Here is a 19,094-nt window from a genome sequence, read left to right as displayed (position 1 = left end):
AGCCGCGCAGGGCGCGCACTGGTTACAGGCAGGATTAGGCAAATCAGCATTTTTCTGAAATTACGCTTACTCTTGATGCACCAGTAAATGTCTTGCTGAGGTGCAAGGAAGGAGGCGGCCTTTACTGTCACAACTGGTAGCAGCGTGGTAGTAGTCCTTCCCAGGACACCAGCGGTGCTGCTTTACCATTTATTGTAGGTCACCGTTGTGACTTGCCCTGCTACAGAATGATAACCGCCCTTTGAAAGTGCCTACTTACAAATCTCAGGTTTTGCCATCACATTCCAGTTCATTCTGAAGTCAGTCAGAAAGTTAACAAAATAAGCAAGAACTTCCATGCCTGTCTGTCTATTCAAATAACCAAACATGAAAGAGATTTGCAAACAAAAAGCATCTCAGATCTTTGTGTATCTCAAAGGCACAGTAAAGGAGGGTGAAAAAGAACCGTCTTTCATTTCAGGCTGTTTTCAAAGGGAACTGGCAGATCTTTGTGAATCCAGCCTGGGGAGTTTCTAGTTGCTGGTTAAAGAGAATAGGTCTGTCTTGCACTTGTTCTGTGGCCTGTAGGTTCAGATGGTTTTGGTGTGCTGAGAGTTGTGGTTCAGACGGTCAGTGTACACATTAAATTCTCCAGAAGTATGCCTGTGTGAGGCAAAACCATCCTGTCTGGGTCGTTTCCTCGTGAGCCCCAGGGACACTTGACTCATGCTTCTGTGGTTTGGTCCTTTGTGGCTCCCTCAATGCAGCACTTTTGCTCCCTCGTAGTGTTTTGATGATTTGATCATTGTTGTAAAATATCTTTATAAAGACCAAGTAGTGTTTAGATCCTAGGAAATTAATTCTGCAAGGGTAGTAGCAGTTGTGACTGATACATTTGACATATATTCAATCCAGTTTCTGTTTTAAGCAGGTAGAAACAAGACTTTTGTTGTTTTCCATGGGAATTGGATTGCAATAGAATTTAAGGAGCATTTTCAAGGATTTTCTCAGTTTGGTTTTTGAACCACAGTCCTGTAATCCTACAGGATGGCTGCATTATTGATTGATAATGGAAGAAGTTCACATAAGTCACAACCTTTACAGTTTTCTTACGCTTATTCTAAGGAGGACTTTACATGTGAAACCAAATGAACGCTCTCCGTAACACTGGCAGCAGGTAATTTTTTTGTGGTCTGTACCTGGCTAATGAGTATGCTGGCTCTGCTACATCCATCTGTAATTTGCTGTAAAAGTTAGGAATGAATTGATGCCTTATGAAAACTCTTGTTTGGTTTTGGTGTCCAATGCTGTGTCTTGTTTTGTTCCGTTGCTGTTATTGCTATAGAGACTTCCATTCTGTAAGGAGCCAACAAGAGAAAGGTTTTGCAAAAACAAACAGGTAAATATAAACTGGTCTTCATTTTGCTGCCTATTTGAGCAGTGGGTTTGCTGTATAATCCTGGGGCCCGGGGTTAATGGGAACTTCAGTTCCAGTCTGTGGCCTGTGCAGCATGCACCCCAGGTCTGCCCTGAACGGGGGCCCCAAGGCCTTGCAAATGAAGCAAAACATCCAGATAAAATTTCCTGCTTCTGTCCTTCAGTCTCATGGTTACTGCTGACTCAGGACAGAGTTATCTTCAGTGAGCCAGGTCTCACTTGGTTAAGGCTGCTAGCCCTTGTCGGCTGTGAAGATTTCCCTTGGTTTTGCCCATAATTGTAGATGTCTAAATACAACCTGCAGTGTACCACTGAAAATGCAGGTAGGGGAGGTATTACCCCTGTGACTGGGACATGTCTCTGACCTAGGCAAAGCTAGAGCATGCTGAAATTAACTTTGTGAGTTTTTAAACCTCTTGTTATTACAAAAGACTTTGCTCTGTTCAAAGCATAATCAAGATAATTTAAATCCTGTTTCACTGTTTTGCAGCTGTTGTCTTAATGCAGTTGTAGATGGGTCATACATGTAGTTTCCCTGCTGTCTGCTCTTCCATGCTTTCCCAAATCTCACTTTAAAATTTTTCCTTGTCACTTGACATTCATTTTAGGGAAGTATCTTTCCCTAATGAGGAAGTACTGTGTTGCATTTGTGCTTTTAAGATTTTTCTTTCAAAAACCTCATGTGATATTTATACTACTACAGTTACAGTAAGCAAAAGCTTTCCCCACAGTAGGAATGGTCTTTAAATGTCACTGCAAACCCTAGGCAGGAGACAGAAGGCAGGAGGGATCCTCTCACCATCATGGGATTCTGGCACTGGCTTGGATTTTGGGCCATGCAGGCTGCATCCCTATCTGTTTCAAGAATTTGTTTGATTTTGAGGCATATTGTTCAATCTCTTTCCCTTTACTGATTCCCCGCTCTGCCATGAAATGAGGCTAAACCTTCCCTACTGCAGAGGAGCGCTCCTGTATGTGGGAGTTGCTCGTGTTTGCTGTGGTGATTTGGTGAATCAGACAGCTCAAAGGATGCAGGTGTGGAGGGAAGAGGCTACAGTTTTAACTGTGATAACTGTGTGGTTAAAATCCTTTCATCAGCATCTGGCACGAGCTGTCCAACCATCGAGAACCCAGACTTCAGTTTTGTTGAACTCATTCCTTTAGTTTACTGTACAGGAGGAAAGCAGCATCCCCCTTGCTTTCCTCTTCCTTCCTTCAGTGTGGTTTTTAACTTGAATGTTTCTTCAAATCATGTGAGTTTTCTTCTGCTTTTTTTTCAATCTCTTTTCAGAGAATTTCCCTCTTCTTGCAACGTTCCCTATCTGTGCCACCACTCCTCAGCTCTTTTTTTCCCTTAACACTCTTCCCAGCAGGGTTCTAAGAGTTTGCTGAAGTCACTACAGGACACAGCACTATTTCCTTCTGATTTTTGCTTTCTCCTCAGACTAGGGGTTCTGTGTAAACACAGAATATTTTAATATATATATATACACACACACACTGAGACTCCCTCAACCTTTCGATCTTCTCAGAGCTCAGCTTAAGTAACTTGGCTAGTACATGATTCGAAGCGGCTCTTGGCCTTACCAGAGGAGCAGAATCGATAACCCCTCGCAACCCTCTGCCCGTTCACGTCCTCGGGGTGTCCCCGGGAGGCGCAGACCCCCCGGCCCCACGCGGGCTGGGGCCAGGCCGGTGACCAGCCGAACCCTCGCCCTGTTGGGGCCGCCCGTTCCCAGCAGGGATTGCATCTCGAGAGAGGCGCACCCGGAGGACAGCGATGCTGCAGGGGGTCTCGGCGAGCATGTTAACAATCGGCTTAATTGAACAATAATCTGCAGGCCGGGTGACTCGCGGTAGCGCGCGTGTGCCGCCGCCGGCTGCTGTCGTCTCTGTACGCGGGCAGCACGAGGAGCGCGCGTACACACACACACACACACACACGAGCAGCGCGTTTGCACCCCTGCTGCCGGCCTCAGACCGGGGAAGGGAAAGCGGCCGTCGGGGCAGCGCGGGGTGGAGGCGGCGCGGCCCCTTTAAGGCCGCGGGTTTCCCTGCGCCTTTCGGGCGAGCCGCCCCGGGCCGCTTGGGGAGCGGCGTCACGTGGGGCGCAGTCTTGTGACCGGCCGCGAGCGCGCGCCCAGGGGGCCGCTCCCGCCGCCGCCGCTCCCTCGCGCCCGGCCCCGGATGCGCGGGGCGCCGCCGCTGGGGCGCTCGCGCCACCGCTGAGCTCCGGCGCCCCCGGGCGGGGCGGAGGGGGCGGGGCGGCGCCCGCCAAGTTGGGCGCTGAGGCGAGGGCGCCGCTTCCTCTCTTCGCCCTCCCGCCGCTCCGCTCGGCTCTGCGGGCCGGCAGCGCCGCCGCCGCCCCCCCTCCCCCCCCACACCCCCCCGCCCCAGCATGGACAACAAGCCCCTGCTGCAGGAGCGGCCCCCCGCCTACAGCCCCGCCGCCCAGGGCGCGGGCTACGACTACGGGCAGAGCAACTACGGCGCCATCCCTGCCCCGCAGCCTGGCTTCCAGCCGCCCCCGCCCTACCCCTACCCGGGCGCCGCGGCCGCCGCAGGTGGGTCTGAGGGGAGGGCTGGCCGCCAACTCGGGGTGGGGGGACGGGGGGGCTACCGGCGTCCAGAGGAGAGCTTCAGCCCTGATTCTCTCTTCCTCGGGCCATGGGGCGTCTCTGGAGAGGCGCTTCTCCCCCCTCCCGGTGACTGGAGCGGGGCGGCGCTGGTGGTGCCCCCGGGGCCGCAGGCCCTGGGGAAGGGCCCTGGCCTGCGCTGCAGAAGCGGGGAGAGCGGGGGAAACTCCTGAAGCCTCTTTGGCGTGGGGCTTCCCCCTCAGGAGTAAGGCGGTCGGGTCGTCTTAGCTTAAAACCAGCGCAGGGAGGAGGGTGCGCGGGGGATCCCGGTGTTCAGAAGAGCCACCTCCCTTTCCCCTCGTTCCCTAGGCGCTTCTGAGGTGTAACGTCGTGCTTGTGTTTTGCCCTCCCCGAAATACCGACCGAGTTTGCATGCATCCCTCGGATGTGTGGGTTTTCCACCTCAAAACAATGGCCAGGAGGCACAGCTGCACTAGCAGTAAAACAGACCCCAGATTTGCAGTTTTATTTGCATACACTTCACTGTACTCTGGTTAATGTTTGTTTTTTCTAATACACTTCAGTAGTCTTGGAGAGACTTAAGCAGGTGAGTAGATACGGTACTTTTGTTAACTGAATTAACACTAACCTACATCAAAGAAAGAAGTAGCCTCTCAGACTGTAGAGTTAAGGGAGTGCTTCAGAAGTTACGAAAAATACCCAGCAGACACAGACCCCAGTCATCAAGCATTGGGTTGAATCTTGAGGCCATAAATTGATTTCCTGCTGATAACTTGGAGCTTATTTTCTTACAATACAAATGTTACTGATTGTTTTTAGTTTAAAGTAGTGAGGTTGGCGTACTTTACAGATACATAACTTGATTCAAGAAAATCTGAGAACTGTGCCCTGGGAGAGAAGATCAAAATGGATTGTACCTGGGCAAAGTGTACCTTGACTGTATGATTGCACTGCATACATCTAACCATCCCTGTAAAGAGCATTTTTTTTATATATAATTTTTTATGTTAATGTAGCAGTTAAAGGCTTGTGTTCTCTAACTAGAGCTGTTAAAATGACACGTTCACTAGCTAACAACATGGGTTTTCTGAAAGTTGTGGTTTTTTTTTTCTTCTGTGCTATGAAACTTGCTTCCTTTCCACTTCCATCCTATCACTCCAACCTCTCTCTCCAGTTACAAATTTAATATGTGGAAGTTAAGCCAGAAACCAGGGGAAGTTCTATTCTGTTTCAATTAGTTTAAACGCTGGAGTGGGACTTACCTGATATATAACATCGAGAAATTAAAGCTGTGGTCATTGTTTGTTTAAACTGTTTTTCCCTGGTGCTCAAACAGTGTTGAAACAAATCCTGAAAGTTAATTATTAGCTCAGTGTTCTTTTTAGATGGTTAAATTGTGCTAGATACTTGGGTTTATGGAGTGGCTTTGCTATTAGAAGTGCTGAGTGTTCCTACTGTGATTTTGATAGAGCTTCTTAACGTGCTCAATCAAGACTGCATTTCTGTTTACTTTTTTCCATGTTCCGTTTCCATACTTTTTAATTATTATTGTTGGGTTTTGTGCCTTGTGTGTGGTGATTTGAGTTTGTTTTTTCTTATTTTAGGGTACGCTGTTCCTCCACCGACATCACAGCCAAACTATTCGAGCACATACACCATTATTCAACAGCCTGCCACCACCACTTCTGTAGTAGTAGTTGGTGGCTGTCCTGCCTGCAGGTAAAATAGCACTCTTGTTGAGAAATGAACTTGGTCTTGGGTTTTATTTTTTAAATTACAGGTATCCATATAATTCCTTGATTTTCATTAGTTTTTCTTGGCGTATATTAGAATTTAATTGAAAAAAGCACTAAAATTTATCAGTAGAGTGCTTTAATTTATGTAGCATGAGCTTGTCCTAATGGGTTTGTGACAACCACTATAATTAATACAATAGACTTTATATATGTAAATATGAATCTGTTCTTTATAATGGAGGAAGATCTGTAAGTGCTGTTTTTAATCAAAAGGCAGTTCAGTCACAGATGTAAAGGGACAGTTCTTGGGAGAGAGGATGACAGGAAGCCCTTCCTGGTGTGTTTATGCCCAGTGATAGTGAGTAGCATGATTTTATTGTGAAACTTTGTCATCTTTAACCACAGTCACTTCTGGTTATCTGGCAGTCTTGTGGAGGGGGCTGCCTCTGCTGTGGTCTGTGTCCCCATTCCCAACATCCAAACTCTGCAAAACCAGGCAGGGTGATTGTCAGTATCGATTTAAAACATCAGTTTCTTAAGGCTTTAGAAGTCCTTTTATTGCAGAAGAGCAGAGAAATTAATATTTTGATTCAAAGTGTTAATCTGATGAAATGGTGAAAACCAGAAAAAGCGGTCAGCTGTTATCTGGAGTTGCAACAAAAGAAAAACTTCCCCCTCAGAGATCAGCAGCCATAAAAAAGGGAAGGAGGCGCTCTGTTTCCACATTATTGTTTCAAGTCAGCTGTAGTCCCTTTGAGCTTCTCAGTTCTTCTTATCCCAGGATATTAACCAGTGGGTGAGGGCAGTCAGATTGCTGCTGGTGCAGTTCAGACACTCGTGTGCCTGGCCAGCTCTGACTCAAATGCAGAATCATTCCCCTTCTGTTAAAATGTATGGGAGTTACCCTTGTGGCATCTTGCGAGGAGGCAGTTAATATTCTGGAAGTTCTAGCCCTTACTTATAGGCTTGGAGTGTGTAGGAAACAGAGTTCCTAGAACAGCTGAAACAATGCCAGGTTTCAGTGTGATGAATGTGATGGAGATTGTCATAGTGGTACAGGCTGCCCCCCAGATGCCTTTTTGTCTTGTAAGAATTGGTGTTTGTCTGAGTCAGTGCCTGCTTTCAAAGGTGGAATAACATAAGAAATACCTAGTGGTGCTATCTAAAAACAGGTGCCTGCTGAAGTGCCACTAGTTATGGCTGAAAAACTTGTACCAGTTAGAGCTATTGATCTAGAAGTTTTATGTTTTAAACAGTGAGGCAGAATTACCACTGAGCTGTTCAGAGGATGTGGTAGATCCTGCCGCCTGAGTAATTACATTAAAATGCTTATGCTTTAGATCAACCAGAAGACAAGAAAGATGTTATGTGTTGCTTGGTAAAAGGCAGGCAGTGTGTTTATACAGGCCTTCTGGCCCTAAGTCCCATAAAACTCAAAATGTTTTACTGTGGAAGTGGTCTTTGGAATAACTTAAGATTGGTAGATTCTTGCTGCTATTCTTTGGAATTTTTTCTTCCTTTTTCTGGAAGTTATCCTGGGATGTTCTAGGAGACACCTTTGAAGCAGTCATATGCAAGTACAATATCTAACTTTAGCCAAACTTGGGAAAATGAGCTATCTTTTGTGAGGTATTTGTAAGTGACCTCACTTGAAGAGTTTTCTTAAGTCATCAGACTTGCTCTGCTGGAGGTACCCAGTGCTCTGTATGTTGCAGACTTTTTCCCAAAGCAAAATACCCTCCACAGAACTCCTATTTACTCTTGGATCTTCAGGTGTTGTTTTAGGCTGTGAAAAACAAAGTTGTGAGGAGAACTATAACACATTGTTTATTATGAGGCATAACCTTGCATTGTTTAAACTGTACGACTCTTCTCAGCACTTCTGAAGTACTCTTGATCAGGGAATCCCAAGGATGAGTAACTGTATCCAGTAATGGTGTGCCATAGTCCTTTTTGCAGTATCACTGTGTTTTTTCCTAATTGTCTTTAGAGGAAAAATCAGAGTGTCGGGGTAGGAGGGAAGAACCTCAGATTGCTTGTCTTTTAACTAGTTAAGGAATTGATAGTCTGGTATTTCAAGAGAAAGTATGCTTCCCACCCAGCCTTTCTGTCCTATTAGGAATATTCACAGGAACTTGAAGGGTCAGGGTTCATGTTCTGGAAGGTTACACTGGCTGCTTCTCTTGGAGAAAGAGCTCATAATCCTCTTTGACTTTTCAAGACCTTAAACATAGTTCTAGTTTACTTCCTTGTCCTGGAAACCTATTTCACAAAGAATGCGACATGCGGCTTCACTCTGAATACAACACTGAACAGAAAAGTTGTTGAAAGGACATTGATAGACATAAAAAGCTATTAATGGTACATAAAAAATTTTGTTATTAACAAACTGCCAAGTCAGTCATCCTGTTGCTCTTCTGATTTGATGCTGTGTGTGATCATTAGAGAAGTCCATCTGTTTTAGGTTATGAGGAAAAAGCCTTGTTTGTGGCTGTGGAATAAAGTAGCTGATAGAGTAGGCTAAAGCCCAGTGAGAGGATTTCTACCATCAGAAATACAAACCAGTCTCTTGCACTACAGCATTTCTGAATGTTGCTAATTGAAATCAAAGCCATTTCCAATTTAATATATGCTGTTGAGGAGAAATATGCAGTATTGGCCCGTTACATGGGTAGGAGGCTATTTTATTGCAGTCACGAATGATTTGGAGATTAATAAACTAGCTACAGCACAGTCCGTTTTTAGGCTTGATTTATGGTATGAAGTAGTAAAAAGTATCTCCAGAAGTCGACTCTCTACAAGTAGGTGGTATGCCCATGGCCACTATGTAACTGCATTTTTTTTCTTCTATCTCCGAAGCATTGCTGCATCTGAGGGATGATTCTCCTGTCTTGCAAGCTGTACCTCTTGCTTAGCGTTATTCATTAGTCAGATCATCCTAACTCCTTATTGGTCAGTGCTGCTTTCTAATTACAGACTTCATCATTAGTGTATTCCATCCTTCCTTGCATTACTAAAATGCTTTGGGTGGTTGTAGTTCTGTTGTCTTAGTGTGAATTCTTCTCCCAACCCTGACATACAGAGAATTAAACTGAGTTGCTGAATCTTGTCAACTTTATTGCTTGTAGTTGACATTTAAGGATTGGCCAAGTCCTGCTTTTAAACTATTTTATGTTCCCAAGTACAGATTGAGTCATTACAGCCACTAATTTAAGAGATCCAGCCATGTAATTCTCTTTTTAGTTTGGAGAATGCAGTCTGGCTGCTTCTCTTGTGGTCACTTTCATTTTCTCTTTCTCCATCTTGCGTTGTTGGGAAGAACACACTACAAAGGAATGTTTGCTTTCCTATTACTTAACAGAAGAAAGATCCCTTTAAAAATTGTGAAAACATTCTCTTGATCTGATGTTTGCAAAAGCTGGTTTGTTCAAAATCTGGGACAGAGCATGTGATGGGGCCTGTTGGGTTTTTCTTTTCCTGTTTAACAAGTATTCAGTTGCTTGGAAGAAAGGGTGAGGGAAAGGACGTAATGCTGCTGCACTGTGGCGGCTTTCTCTTCTGACAGTCACAGAGCATCTGCTCAGGAAGTATTGTAGTGGGTCCCAACTTAAAATAACACTGAAGCTTCTTCCAGGACTAGAAAATGAGACAATTTTGATTAAAATAGTATTTATTCTCTGATCTTGTGCAGCCTTTTCCCCGCCACAGTGTTTTGGTGTGTGTATTTTTGGGGGGGGGGGGGGTGATGGGGGTTTTGAGTTTTTTTTGTTTTTCTTTTTTTGACTTGAAAAAGTAGTAAGCTTTCAGGTTTTGGTCGAAATTTTCTTCAGTAAAGTGCATGTCTTCTGAGAGAACAGACTCGGAAAATTGCACTTAGGCGATTAAGTCCTTCAAAATTTCAGTCTTCTGGTTTTACTTCAGTTATTTCAGTCACAAATGCTGTGTGTGGTTTGATAGAAGGCTTTTCAGGATATAGGTTTTCTATAGTCATTCACAACAACTATATTTAAACTTTATGTAAATATTCTTAATATAATTTCATAATATGTACTGGTTAAATATGCAAGGAATTAAAAACAAAACAAACAACCTAGCTATGTAGAGAGCATGTCTGATATTCTGAGGAAAACCTGTGGATTTTTAGTTTCTAACATCAGGCTGATATGCCAGAGACCCTTTTGAATCTTGTGAGTGAAGCCAACTTTTAAATAACTTTTCAAGAGTGCTATAAAGAGGAAAAGCTATAACAGTGCAGCAGCTCCTGACAGTTTTTTGTCACAAAGATGATCAGCCTGTGCTGGGAAGCAGTGCAGCTCCCTTATACTACAGTTTGCAGCTTTTCGTAAATGTGTGCTGTTCAGGCAGACTGGGGTGTTCATTCCTGCTGTGCTGAAATTTGGTGGCTGGAGCAGTTAGGGCATGAAATTCAGCAATGACTTACGCACGTGATTGCAAAGAAGAAAGCCTTGATACAGCAGACTTGAGCAGATGCCATGAGTCTGCCATTTGGAATTACTGACTAGGATAACTAACTTTTTTTATCCCAGCCTAACAGCAGAAGCACGCAGCTGCTTGACAGGCAGTCTCTTACCTAAGCCCAGAAGAAGGCAGGCGGTAAGCCTGTTAACAGGGTCCCAAGTGGAAACATCATAGCTTTTGCTGTTTCTGAGGATTTTTGTTCTACTGCTCTTCTGAACTGATTTGTGGACAATAATCAAAACAATTTTTTTTATTTTTTTTTTGTTAATAAATGAGACTTTATGCAATTAATAAGATACAGCAGAAATGCATTCCCTAATGGGACTGTATAAAAATAGTAATCTGGTCCCTAATACCCAGTCTGTCACTGGATCTGAGTTGATAGCATTTTTTTTAATAGTGTCTTGGTGTCTATATTCTGATAATTAGGATTTCTTTGTAGCAATGAGTTGTTCTGGGTGAGAGGAGGAAACTGACCTTGTTCATTGGTAACCAGAGGTGATACTGATTTGGCTATGTACGCAGGCGAGTGAGGAAAAACCTCACCGGATCTCGGTCTAGTTCATCGTGAATAGTTGTCCTCCATTTACAGTGAATTTTAACTGGCATGCTTAGCCTCATTTCTGAGGCTCGGCTGCTGGTGTGAAGCATGAATGATGCTGAATTAGTGTGTTCTCAGAGCTGGCATTAAAGCAGTGGTGCTACTGCATTAGAGAAGGCTAGTGATTTGTAGGCATTTAAAGAAAGACGATGGCTAGATACAGCCTGTTCCCACTACCAGAATTTCTTCGGCTCTGCAGCCCTCTGTGTAGGACGTGGGGCCTCAAGCATAAAGAAGTTCAGGTAAATGTGCAAATACTGTGGTGTCTCTTACTTGAAGGTGACTTTTAAGGATGATTGCATTTACATATATGTACAGCTTGTGTTGAGGAGGGCAAGCCAGTGGCTATGTATAGATTTGGGCTCCTTTCTGTGAATATGGATCAACAACCATTCATTATACCTTCAGGCTGAGCCTAAAGGAGCTGGCACCTCTCTTCATGGAAATCAAAACAGTAAACATTCCATGTGTACTCAGTAGTTGCATATATAGTTGTCAATTCTTCTTCTTCTGCTGCTTGCAGGTGAAATTTAAACATGCTGGACCTAGCTGCTGCTGTTGCATTAGCAAAGACAGACATAAAGAAAAGTTACTTGTGCTTGTTTTCATGTTCAAAATTAAAGATTTAGTGTGCAGCTTCCAAAGCCCATGCTTGTCACTGGTCTGATGTTTCCATTGAAATCTAAAGTTAGAGAATCAACCTCAGAATACTGATTTCAAAAGTCCACTTGCTTGATCAGTGAAGGAGTATCTGTGTAGAAGACAGCAGTCAAGTGCAGTTTCTTTTCAGGTCTTGCAGAGCTTGTCATACAACCAGACCGTCTCTGATTACCTGGGATGATTCTTTGACTTTATTTGTAAGGGATGAAAAATGCTGATAAGCACACATTTAAATACCGTGATGTAGTGTTAAGTCTAAAAATGCACGTGTTAAATTGCATTGATGCTGTGTTTGCAGACCTTGCAATTGTCCCTCTGATCCTGAGCATTTGACTGAAGATGTTTTAGGATGTTTTAAGACTTATTTTAAAGAAGAGGTTTGTCTGAAAAATAATTTGGTTTTAAATACTTGTCGGTGGGAATAATCGACTGACCTTTATGGAGTTGGCAGCTGCAGTTATAGCTTAAATCCAAGACGCTGCTTGCAGTATAAATAAACCTTTCCACTTTATTTTTAGATTGGGAGTGGCGCAGTTATAATCAGCTTTTATGTGCTTTATGCTGTAGAACAAAACTTAGTTTGGTTACATTAGTGAATCTACAGTTTGAATACGGAGTCTCTAATTACTCTGCAGATCAGGTGAGATACACAAGCAAAACCTAAAATACTCAGTTGCCTTTATAAAAAGTTTTTTTCTCCTTCTAAATTTAGTAAATGGCTAAGCAGTGATTGGATAAGTGTTCCATCTAAAATTAGGTGGTGACACAGATAAACAGAAGCCAAAAAGTGTTTGTGTAGCTAATGCTGTAGTAATAATCCCACTGCTATAGATGTGATAGGAGATGGCTTTGAAATAACAGGTGTGGTGTGGTGGAGATCACGCAGATGTGGTCCTGGTAAGCTTTCCAAATGGGTGTCACTTGTGGCTAACTCGATCTGCTGCTTGGCTGTGCTGTCCCTGGCCTTCCTGTCACTGACCCGGCAGTGCTTCCTCTGGCTTGCTTTGTCCCTCCCTGGTCCTTTTCCCTGGGTCTGGTGTTGAATATGGATGGCGGTATTTTTGTTTGGTTGGTTTTGTTTTTAATTGGCATTTTGCATTACCACAAAATGCTTCCCGATTAGCTCTGTTTAGGGAGAAAGGAGTTTAAAATAAATTCTGTTCAAAGTGTGAGTAACATCTGCTGACCAATAGACTTGGGCCTTGCAAGCTGATTAAGAGGGTAGATTGTAATGGGTTAGACAGCAGTTTACTGTGCTTGGGTTTGCAGCTACTCAGGGCTGATGAGAAGTATCCTGATTGATCCCTCTCTAATATTTAATTACTGTGTTTATTTTTTAAGATCAGGTAAAAATTAGGTTGCTTATACTCAGCTATACACACTGGCTTACTTGGCACAAAGGTAGACTTGCAGGAACTGAGTGTGGAATTACTAAGAGACAAGGAGAAGATTTAAAAACAGTAACAAAGCAGGAGCTGAATGCCTGCAGGAGGGGAATGCTCAATGTGTGTGAATGAAAAAGATGGCATTAGTGTAATAGCAAAACAAGGCAGGAAATACAATAGGGTTAACGTGCTGTGTACTGCACTTAGTGTATGTGTTTTCCAAAGTAATGTTATTTTTGGTGTGATTGAAATGCCTGGAAAAGGGACTTTGCCTTTCTTAGATGGATATGTAGTACGGAGAACTGCCTAAATGTTTAGTTACTCAGAAACATCTAGATTGTGTCTGAGCATCTGGGTACCTGTGGTATGTTACTGGGTTAACCTGTGGAGGGAGGGAAAGGAGAGTCTTTACCTCCTGAGCTTCTGCTGATTTTTATTTGGTCTGATGGTGCTGAGCATCTTACGTGTTTCCGGAAGTACAAATTGCCATATTCAACTTGTGCATTCAGGCCTGCCAATTTTGGTTGAACGCTAGTGTGCTTTCTATGACTGTGCCTGTAACCAGTCTGGCTACCTAAACAGTTCTGAATAACTTTGCATTTTGGACCTATTAGCAGATTCTTCCCAGGAGATGGCTCTTCCAATAGCACACCCTTTCCCTGGCAAATGAAGCTGATGATATGAGAACCCTGTTTACTGACTCCATTCTTTTAATCGCAGTCTAATTTTGAGGGTCACTTGCAATGTAATTTTACAGTTTTAATGCCCAGATATGTGCTAGGCAAAGAGGTTGTACAGCAAAAAAATTACGCTAAAACTTTCCTGTTAGCCTTAAGCCTTGCTATATAACCCTTCCTCGTACACAATAATGTGCTCAGGTAGGACAGCTAATTGGAAATCTCTGGAAGCAAGAGTCAATAGGAGGCTCTTCAACTCTGCTTTAGTCTAATAAAACCATCTCTGCTTGGGTTAGTGTGCTGGGAACTCAACCTAGCAAACAGATCTTGATGTTTCCTGACACAGGCTAATGGTAATACAACTGGCTTGGGATTAGGAGTTGAAAATTCAGTAGGAAGGGTTGATGAGAGCTACATTTTCTTTACTATTTTTCTTTTCACTCTCATAATCCACTTTTTCTTTTTTTAAATGTGCACCAATGCTATATTCTGTGGTCTGGATGAAGCATTAAAAATCCAGAGTATATGGGAAGAGTTTACATTATGAAATGCCCCTCTGATATTTGCCTTTTTTCTAGTAGTGACAGTGACTGCTGTTCTGTCTATAATTTCTTAGTAAGTCCTTCTGTAGTTCCTTCCCCTGCAGCATTATCCCCTCTGACTGTTTTCCCCATTGGTATTTCACTTTGCTGGGGAATGCCCTGTGGTGGGGGAGAAGGGAAGCAGGCACAGCTCCCATGGGCTGATGGCAACCCTGGGCTAAAGTTCTTTGTAGCAGAACACTAGACACAGAGTAAAAAGAAATATTAACCAAGCTGAACAAATCTAGTGCCTGCAGTTTCTCTGAGTGCTGTTTGCTGAGGTGATGCAGGGCAAGTGCTGTGAGTCAGTGACTAGTGTGCCAAGACAAGGGTGAGTTTCAGCTTTGCAGCAGAAGTGGCCTGGCTCCTTCTTGTCTGCTGGCGTATTGTGTCGTTTGTCAGCATTTTCGCTGTGGAGGTAGAAATGCCGTGTGTGCCAGGTGGGGCTATGTGAGGCTTTTCTCTCTGACCCTCATAAACCCACTGGATGTACTTGTTGTCAAGCCAGCAGAAGTGTACAGGCTAGCTGATGGCACACACAACTCTGTCGATCATTCCCACTAGAAACGCTTGCAGTATCAGCTGGACAGATGTAGGTGTCACCAAACCTGACCTACAGAAGAGAGCTCTGGTAAACTGCATCACAGAGACTATCAGTAGTGCTGTTTCCAAGAAACTTGCTCTTGCTGCTGCTGAATGTGTCTTTAGTCAATGGTCAGTATTAAAACTTGTAGTAGAAATACAACAAATGAAAGTGGGATTTTGTGTGTTAAGTCCATATGTTCTGTAAGTCAGCAACTCATTGTGGCAAGAATCAGTATTTTGAATAGAACACACAACCCCGGTAGGTAAGCTGGACCCGCTGTCTGGTGTGGCAGTCTGTCTGCTCAGGTCTCATCGGTGGATACAGTCGTATCCTTTTGGAGGTGTGAAGAAATCTATTTATGCAGAAAAAAGTCCCACCATTACCTTATGCTTGATTCCTTAGACATTGCTTTTGCTTCAGCTAGAGAGCAAGATGCTACTGATATCACAACTATTGAAAAAAGCACTCAGTAAATATTAGGGGTTTTAGTACTTCCAGTATTAAATATTTCCAGATATTATACTATCCGTGGGTGACATGCCAGAACCATTGTCCTTTACAACATGTGCTGAACATGGCAATTCCATCCTGCTAAAAGGTGGGTTTATGAATTTGGGCAGTACCATGGTTAGTTTTAAAAGTTTTATTGTAGGCCACTTGATATGTGGATTTGTGGTTGGGTGATAGGTATGGGAACAGGAGCTAAAAGGTACTAGAGAGAGAGGTGAAACTTTTTCCATGTTTGAGGAAGCTTTCCTGAAGTGCTTTGGAGTGTGGGGGGAACAAGGTGGTGCCTACACTATTGAAACTAACTCTATAAAATGTGTTCTAGCTCTGCGAAAAATAGTAGGATCTGAAGTCCTGGAGAGTTTGTCATAAAAGCAGAACACTTCTGCAGAGCTGATCATTCATTGTTCGTATCTCTCTTGACACACAGATGTCAGCGTTCAAGGGTAATCTTACATTGTTGTGGCAAAATAAAGTGCTTGCATTGATAGACAGAGCTCTGGTAGTGTGCATTCCTGACTTACAGGGCTGTTTACAGGGGTGATGTTATGCTGAGCTTGCAGGAGTAGCCACAATGAACAGTGCAGGCTACAAAAGGCTGAGCTTTGGAACACTTGTGTGCCGAGACCAGAATCTGTATGGTGATTGGATCATTAGTCTACACCTTTTAACTTGCTGCCTTAAAGGAGTGTTATTCGAGGATACGAAAGTATACTACTGCTGGAATCAGCTGTACCCTGGCAATACCTTTATACCAAATATAAAGTTGACTTCTATCACAAGAACTCTGAACAGAAATAAAGTTCATCAAAAGGAGGGGACTGATGTCGAAGGCTTAAGCTGAACATGAATTTGCGTAAGCAGCAGAATATCAGGAACACTTTGAAAAGCCTTTGGCTTCTTATGATGGCTGAGGGGAAGAGGAATGGTTCTTAAATTAAATCAAGTTGTAATGTTTTAGCCACTTGCAGTAAGGAAATGGTCTCCGAATCTGCATCTTCCTTCCTTTGTTCTGTTTACATGTACCAATAGGTTGTCTGTGAGTGTTCTGTAGGGAAACAACTTGTTGGCCTTGGCACCTTGCTTGCAGCATGTATTTCAAGGTCTCTTAGCTCTGTTTCTGTTGACTTTCACTGTACATGGGAATCTAAGAGGACACATCTTGTTTAAGTGTTTTGCTAAAGTCAACATTTTGACTATTCATTCCAGCTGCTCAAATTTCTTAAGTCTGAATACTCAGGCTTTATGGTTGTTCTTCATTTGGGGGGATGTTTAGATACAGCACTTCAGAAAGAAGTCAGGGACTGCAAATCAAGTAAACTTCTGCTGTCTCAGAATATCTTATGTAGGGTAGTCATTCAGTTGGGACTCAGCTGGAGCCAAATGACATCAATAGTAGGTTCTCCTGAAGCTCTAAAGGGACATCAGTCTTTGGAAACAGAAACCAGGAGCACCTACTGAGGGTTATTTTAACAGTCATGGGTGTTTGCCCTTTGGATTCTTCTAGCTACCAGAAATAACCTTGTTAAACAGCTTAAGACAGTAGTGTTGCACCTCTGAGCTGTGCTGGTGACTTAGGAAGTCTGAGTAGTTAGCATAGTCCTCTACATACTTATTTAATTGGTACCTTCCTTAACAAAGTGCTGATGTTTTGAAGTATTCTTTCACTGTAAATCTACAGTTGGAATATCTTTAAGTCCTCCTTATCCTGCTAAATTGGTCAGAGCCCTGATTGTCCAGTGTACCTCGCCCTTTGCATGTTAATTACATTGACTTGTGCTCCCTGAAGAAAGGTGCCAGCACATCTGAGAGAATGTGCTGGCAACTGCAGGAACCAGACACTGCCAAGTTGTGTATTAATTTGAAGTAGCATACTGAAACAAACCTATTTGCATCTCGCTGTCTGCAGTGGTTTTAACTTGCTTAGTGAAAGCATGAGCTGGATGTTTCACCAGAAGCCCTTAACCAGTATTACACAACTGCCCATTCAAACCTTTCTCATAAGAAGCAACTGAGAAAAAGCACCAGATCATCAGATCAAAACATTCAGAAAACAAGGATTATTTTTTTCTGAAAGAGCTCTAGTGCACAGATACTGTGGGAGACTTGAGGTTGAATGAACTGAGAGCATTCACCCCTGGATAATTCTGGAATCTAGGTAAGCAAAACATGACACAAGTGTGACTGCTGCCTGTTGTAAAAGACCTAAAAAGCTGAGAAATCGAGTTGTTTGGTGTGCAGTAAGCAGTATGACAGCCCTAGTACAGTTAAATCTTTAGCACTGTATCATTGCAGAAAAGTCAGTAAACAAATTTAAAAGCAGGCTTTTTTAATCAGTAAACTTCTGTGACACTAAGGTTCAGTTCTAGAAAACTGTATCCTCACCTATATGGAAAAATTTGACCCCAAGAAGGGCTACCAGGGAATAAAGTTTGATACTTGCTTATAGTCTTTGTTGTGAATGTGTGATCTTTTATTCCTGGGTAGTTACTTGGCAAGGCTAGTTGAGCTAGGATGCAAGAATACAGGAGCAGAGTGCTGACTTGCAGGTTCTTTGGGGACTGGAGGGGCAGAGGCACAGGCTTCCATGTTAAAGCTTTCTGAATCAGGAGAGTGTGTGACTTAATCCCACTGTAGAGCAGGTGATACAGCTGTGTGTGTGCTTCGGTGTACTTGCATTAACCAATATTTAGAGTTGAGACAGAGGCGTGGTGGCTGTTTTGTTCTAAGCACCAGCCTTGGATTGCAGTGATAGAGAAAGGGTTGTTCTCTGGAACTAAAGATCTAGTTTGAATTAAGTGTTTTAGACTTCTTATCAACAGTCTACTCACTTGCAGATTTCCTGTTTTTAAATGGTATAATTCAAAACCTTCTGCAAGTGATGACAATACCTTCTAAAAGAAAAAAAAAAAACCCAAAAAAAAACCAAAAAAAAAACCACCCAAACCTCCCTGTAGTTTGTCTTGCTATATAAAATGGTGTGGGTTTTTGTGATCTGGCAGTCACTAAGTGTAAACTTTGGGGCAAAGGTGGTGGCTGTCCTTGACTAAGTCTGTTTTCCATTTTTACAGGGTTGGCGTGTTGGAAGACACCTTCACCTGTCTTGGTGTTTTATGTGCCATTGTATTCTTTCCAATTGGGATTCTGTTCTGTCTTGCACTGAGGCAGAGAAGATGCCCTAATTGTGGGGCAGCTTTTGGCTAAGGGGACGAATGTGGACATGCTTATGGAAGCTACAACTGTTAGCATACTCTTTCTAATGTAAATGTCATGTACAATCATTTTATTTGCTTCAGACCTGTTTTGTAAAGTGTGAAGAAATCTAGTCTCTTGCATGTAATTTAAACTTAATCTTTTATGAGCATGTGCATTGCAAAACATGAAAACCCAACTTGTTTTCCATGTTCAGTGGCACCTGTTGAAAACTAAATAAAACTGCTTTTCCTTTTGCAATCCTCAACTTGTGGCTAGATTATTAAGTATGTGACTAACATGGCTGATAACATGTACTCTGAAAGTGAAGTTAGTAATCCTAGCTACAAAGAAGGATAAATACTTGCCAGAATCTTTATGATAAAAACACCCCACATGGTTTAGGGCTGTACTTGTTTGTGGACATCAGCTGTTTTTGAGGGAAGTGTTGCAAGTGCTGTGTGTGCTACCCACTACGCTAACAGCCCTTCTCTGTCTCCTGAAGGCACTAGTAATAACAACCACCAAGAGCTCTAGTTTAATTAGTGATGGTTTTGCTTACAGGGATGTGTGACCTCCCAGGGCTGCAGTGGCAGGGTTCTGTCTGCTAGACTTGCTGTTAGTTCACAGATGATGGTAACAAGGTGCTCTTCTTTAGAGTGTGACACTGCCCTCTC

The 19,094-nt window shown here is 43.1% G+C and overlaps 1 protein-coding gene across 2 annotated transcripts; it reads left to right on the top strand.

The window, feature by feature from the left end:
* Positions 1-3,583: 3,583 nt before the first annotated feature.
* BRI3 (brain protein I3) lies at positions 3,584-18,685 on the top strand. Of its 2 annotated transcripts, XR_006165819.1 has the most exons (4): positions 3,584-3,980; positions 5,618-5,732; positions 17,135-17,383; positions 18,297-18,384. XR_006165819.1 is itself a non-coding variant. In XM_032983790.2 (3 exons), the coding sequence occupies exons 1-3, from the start codon at positions 3,815-3,817 to the stop codon at positions 18,427-18,429; spliced, it is 414 nt and encodes a 137-aa protein (XP_032839681.2). In that variant the 5' UTR covers positions 3,597-3,814; the 3' UTR covers positions 18,430-18,685. The 2 variants fall into 2 exon arrangements, 1 of the variants encoding a protein (XP_032839681.2); XM_032983790.2 differs by lacking the exon at positions 17,135-17,383 and having other exon boundaries at positions 3,597-3,980; positions 18,297-18,685.
* The last annotated feature ends 409 nt before the right edge of the window (positions 18,686-19,094 follow it).

This window comes from Tyto alba, unplaced genomic scaffold, assembly GCF_018691265.1.
Source record: "Tyto alba isolate M040663 unplaced genomic scaffold, T.alba_DEE_v4.0 Super-Scaffold_28, whole genome shotgun sequence".
Classification (NCBI taxonomy): Eukaryota; Metazoa; Chordata; class Aves; order Strigiformes; family Tytonidae; genus Tyto; species Tyto alba.
The sequence above is the reverse complement of the archived record's forward strand: the minus strand, read 5'-3'. Positions and strand labels throughout refer to the sequence as shown.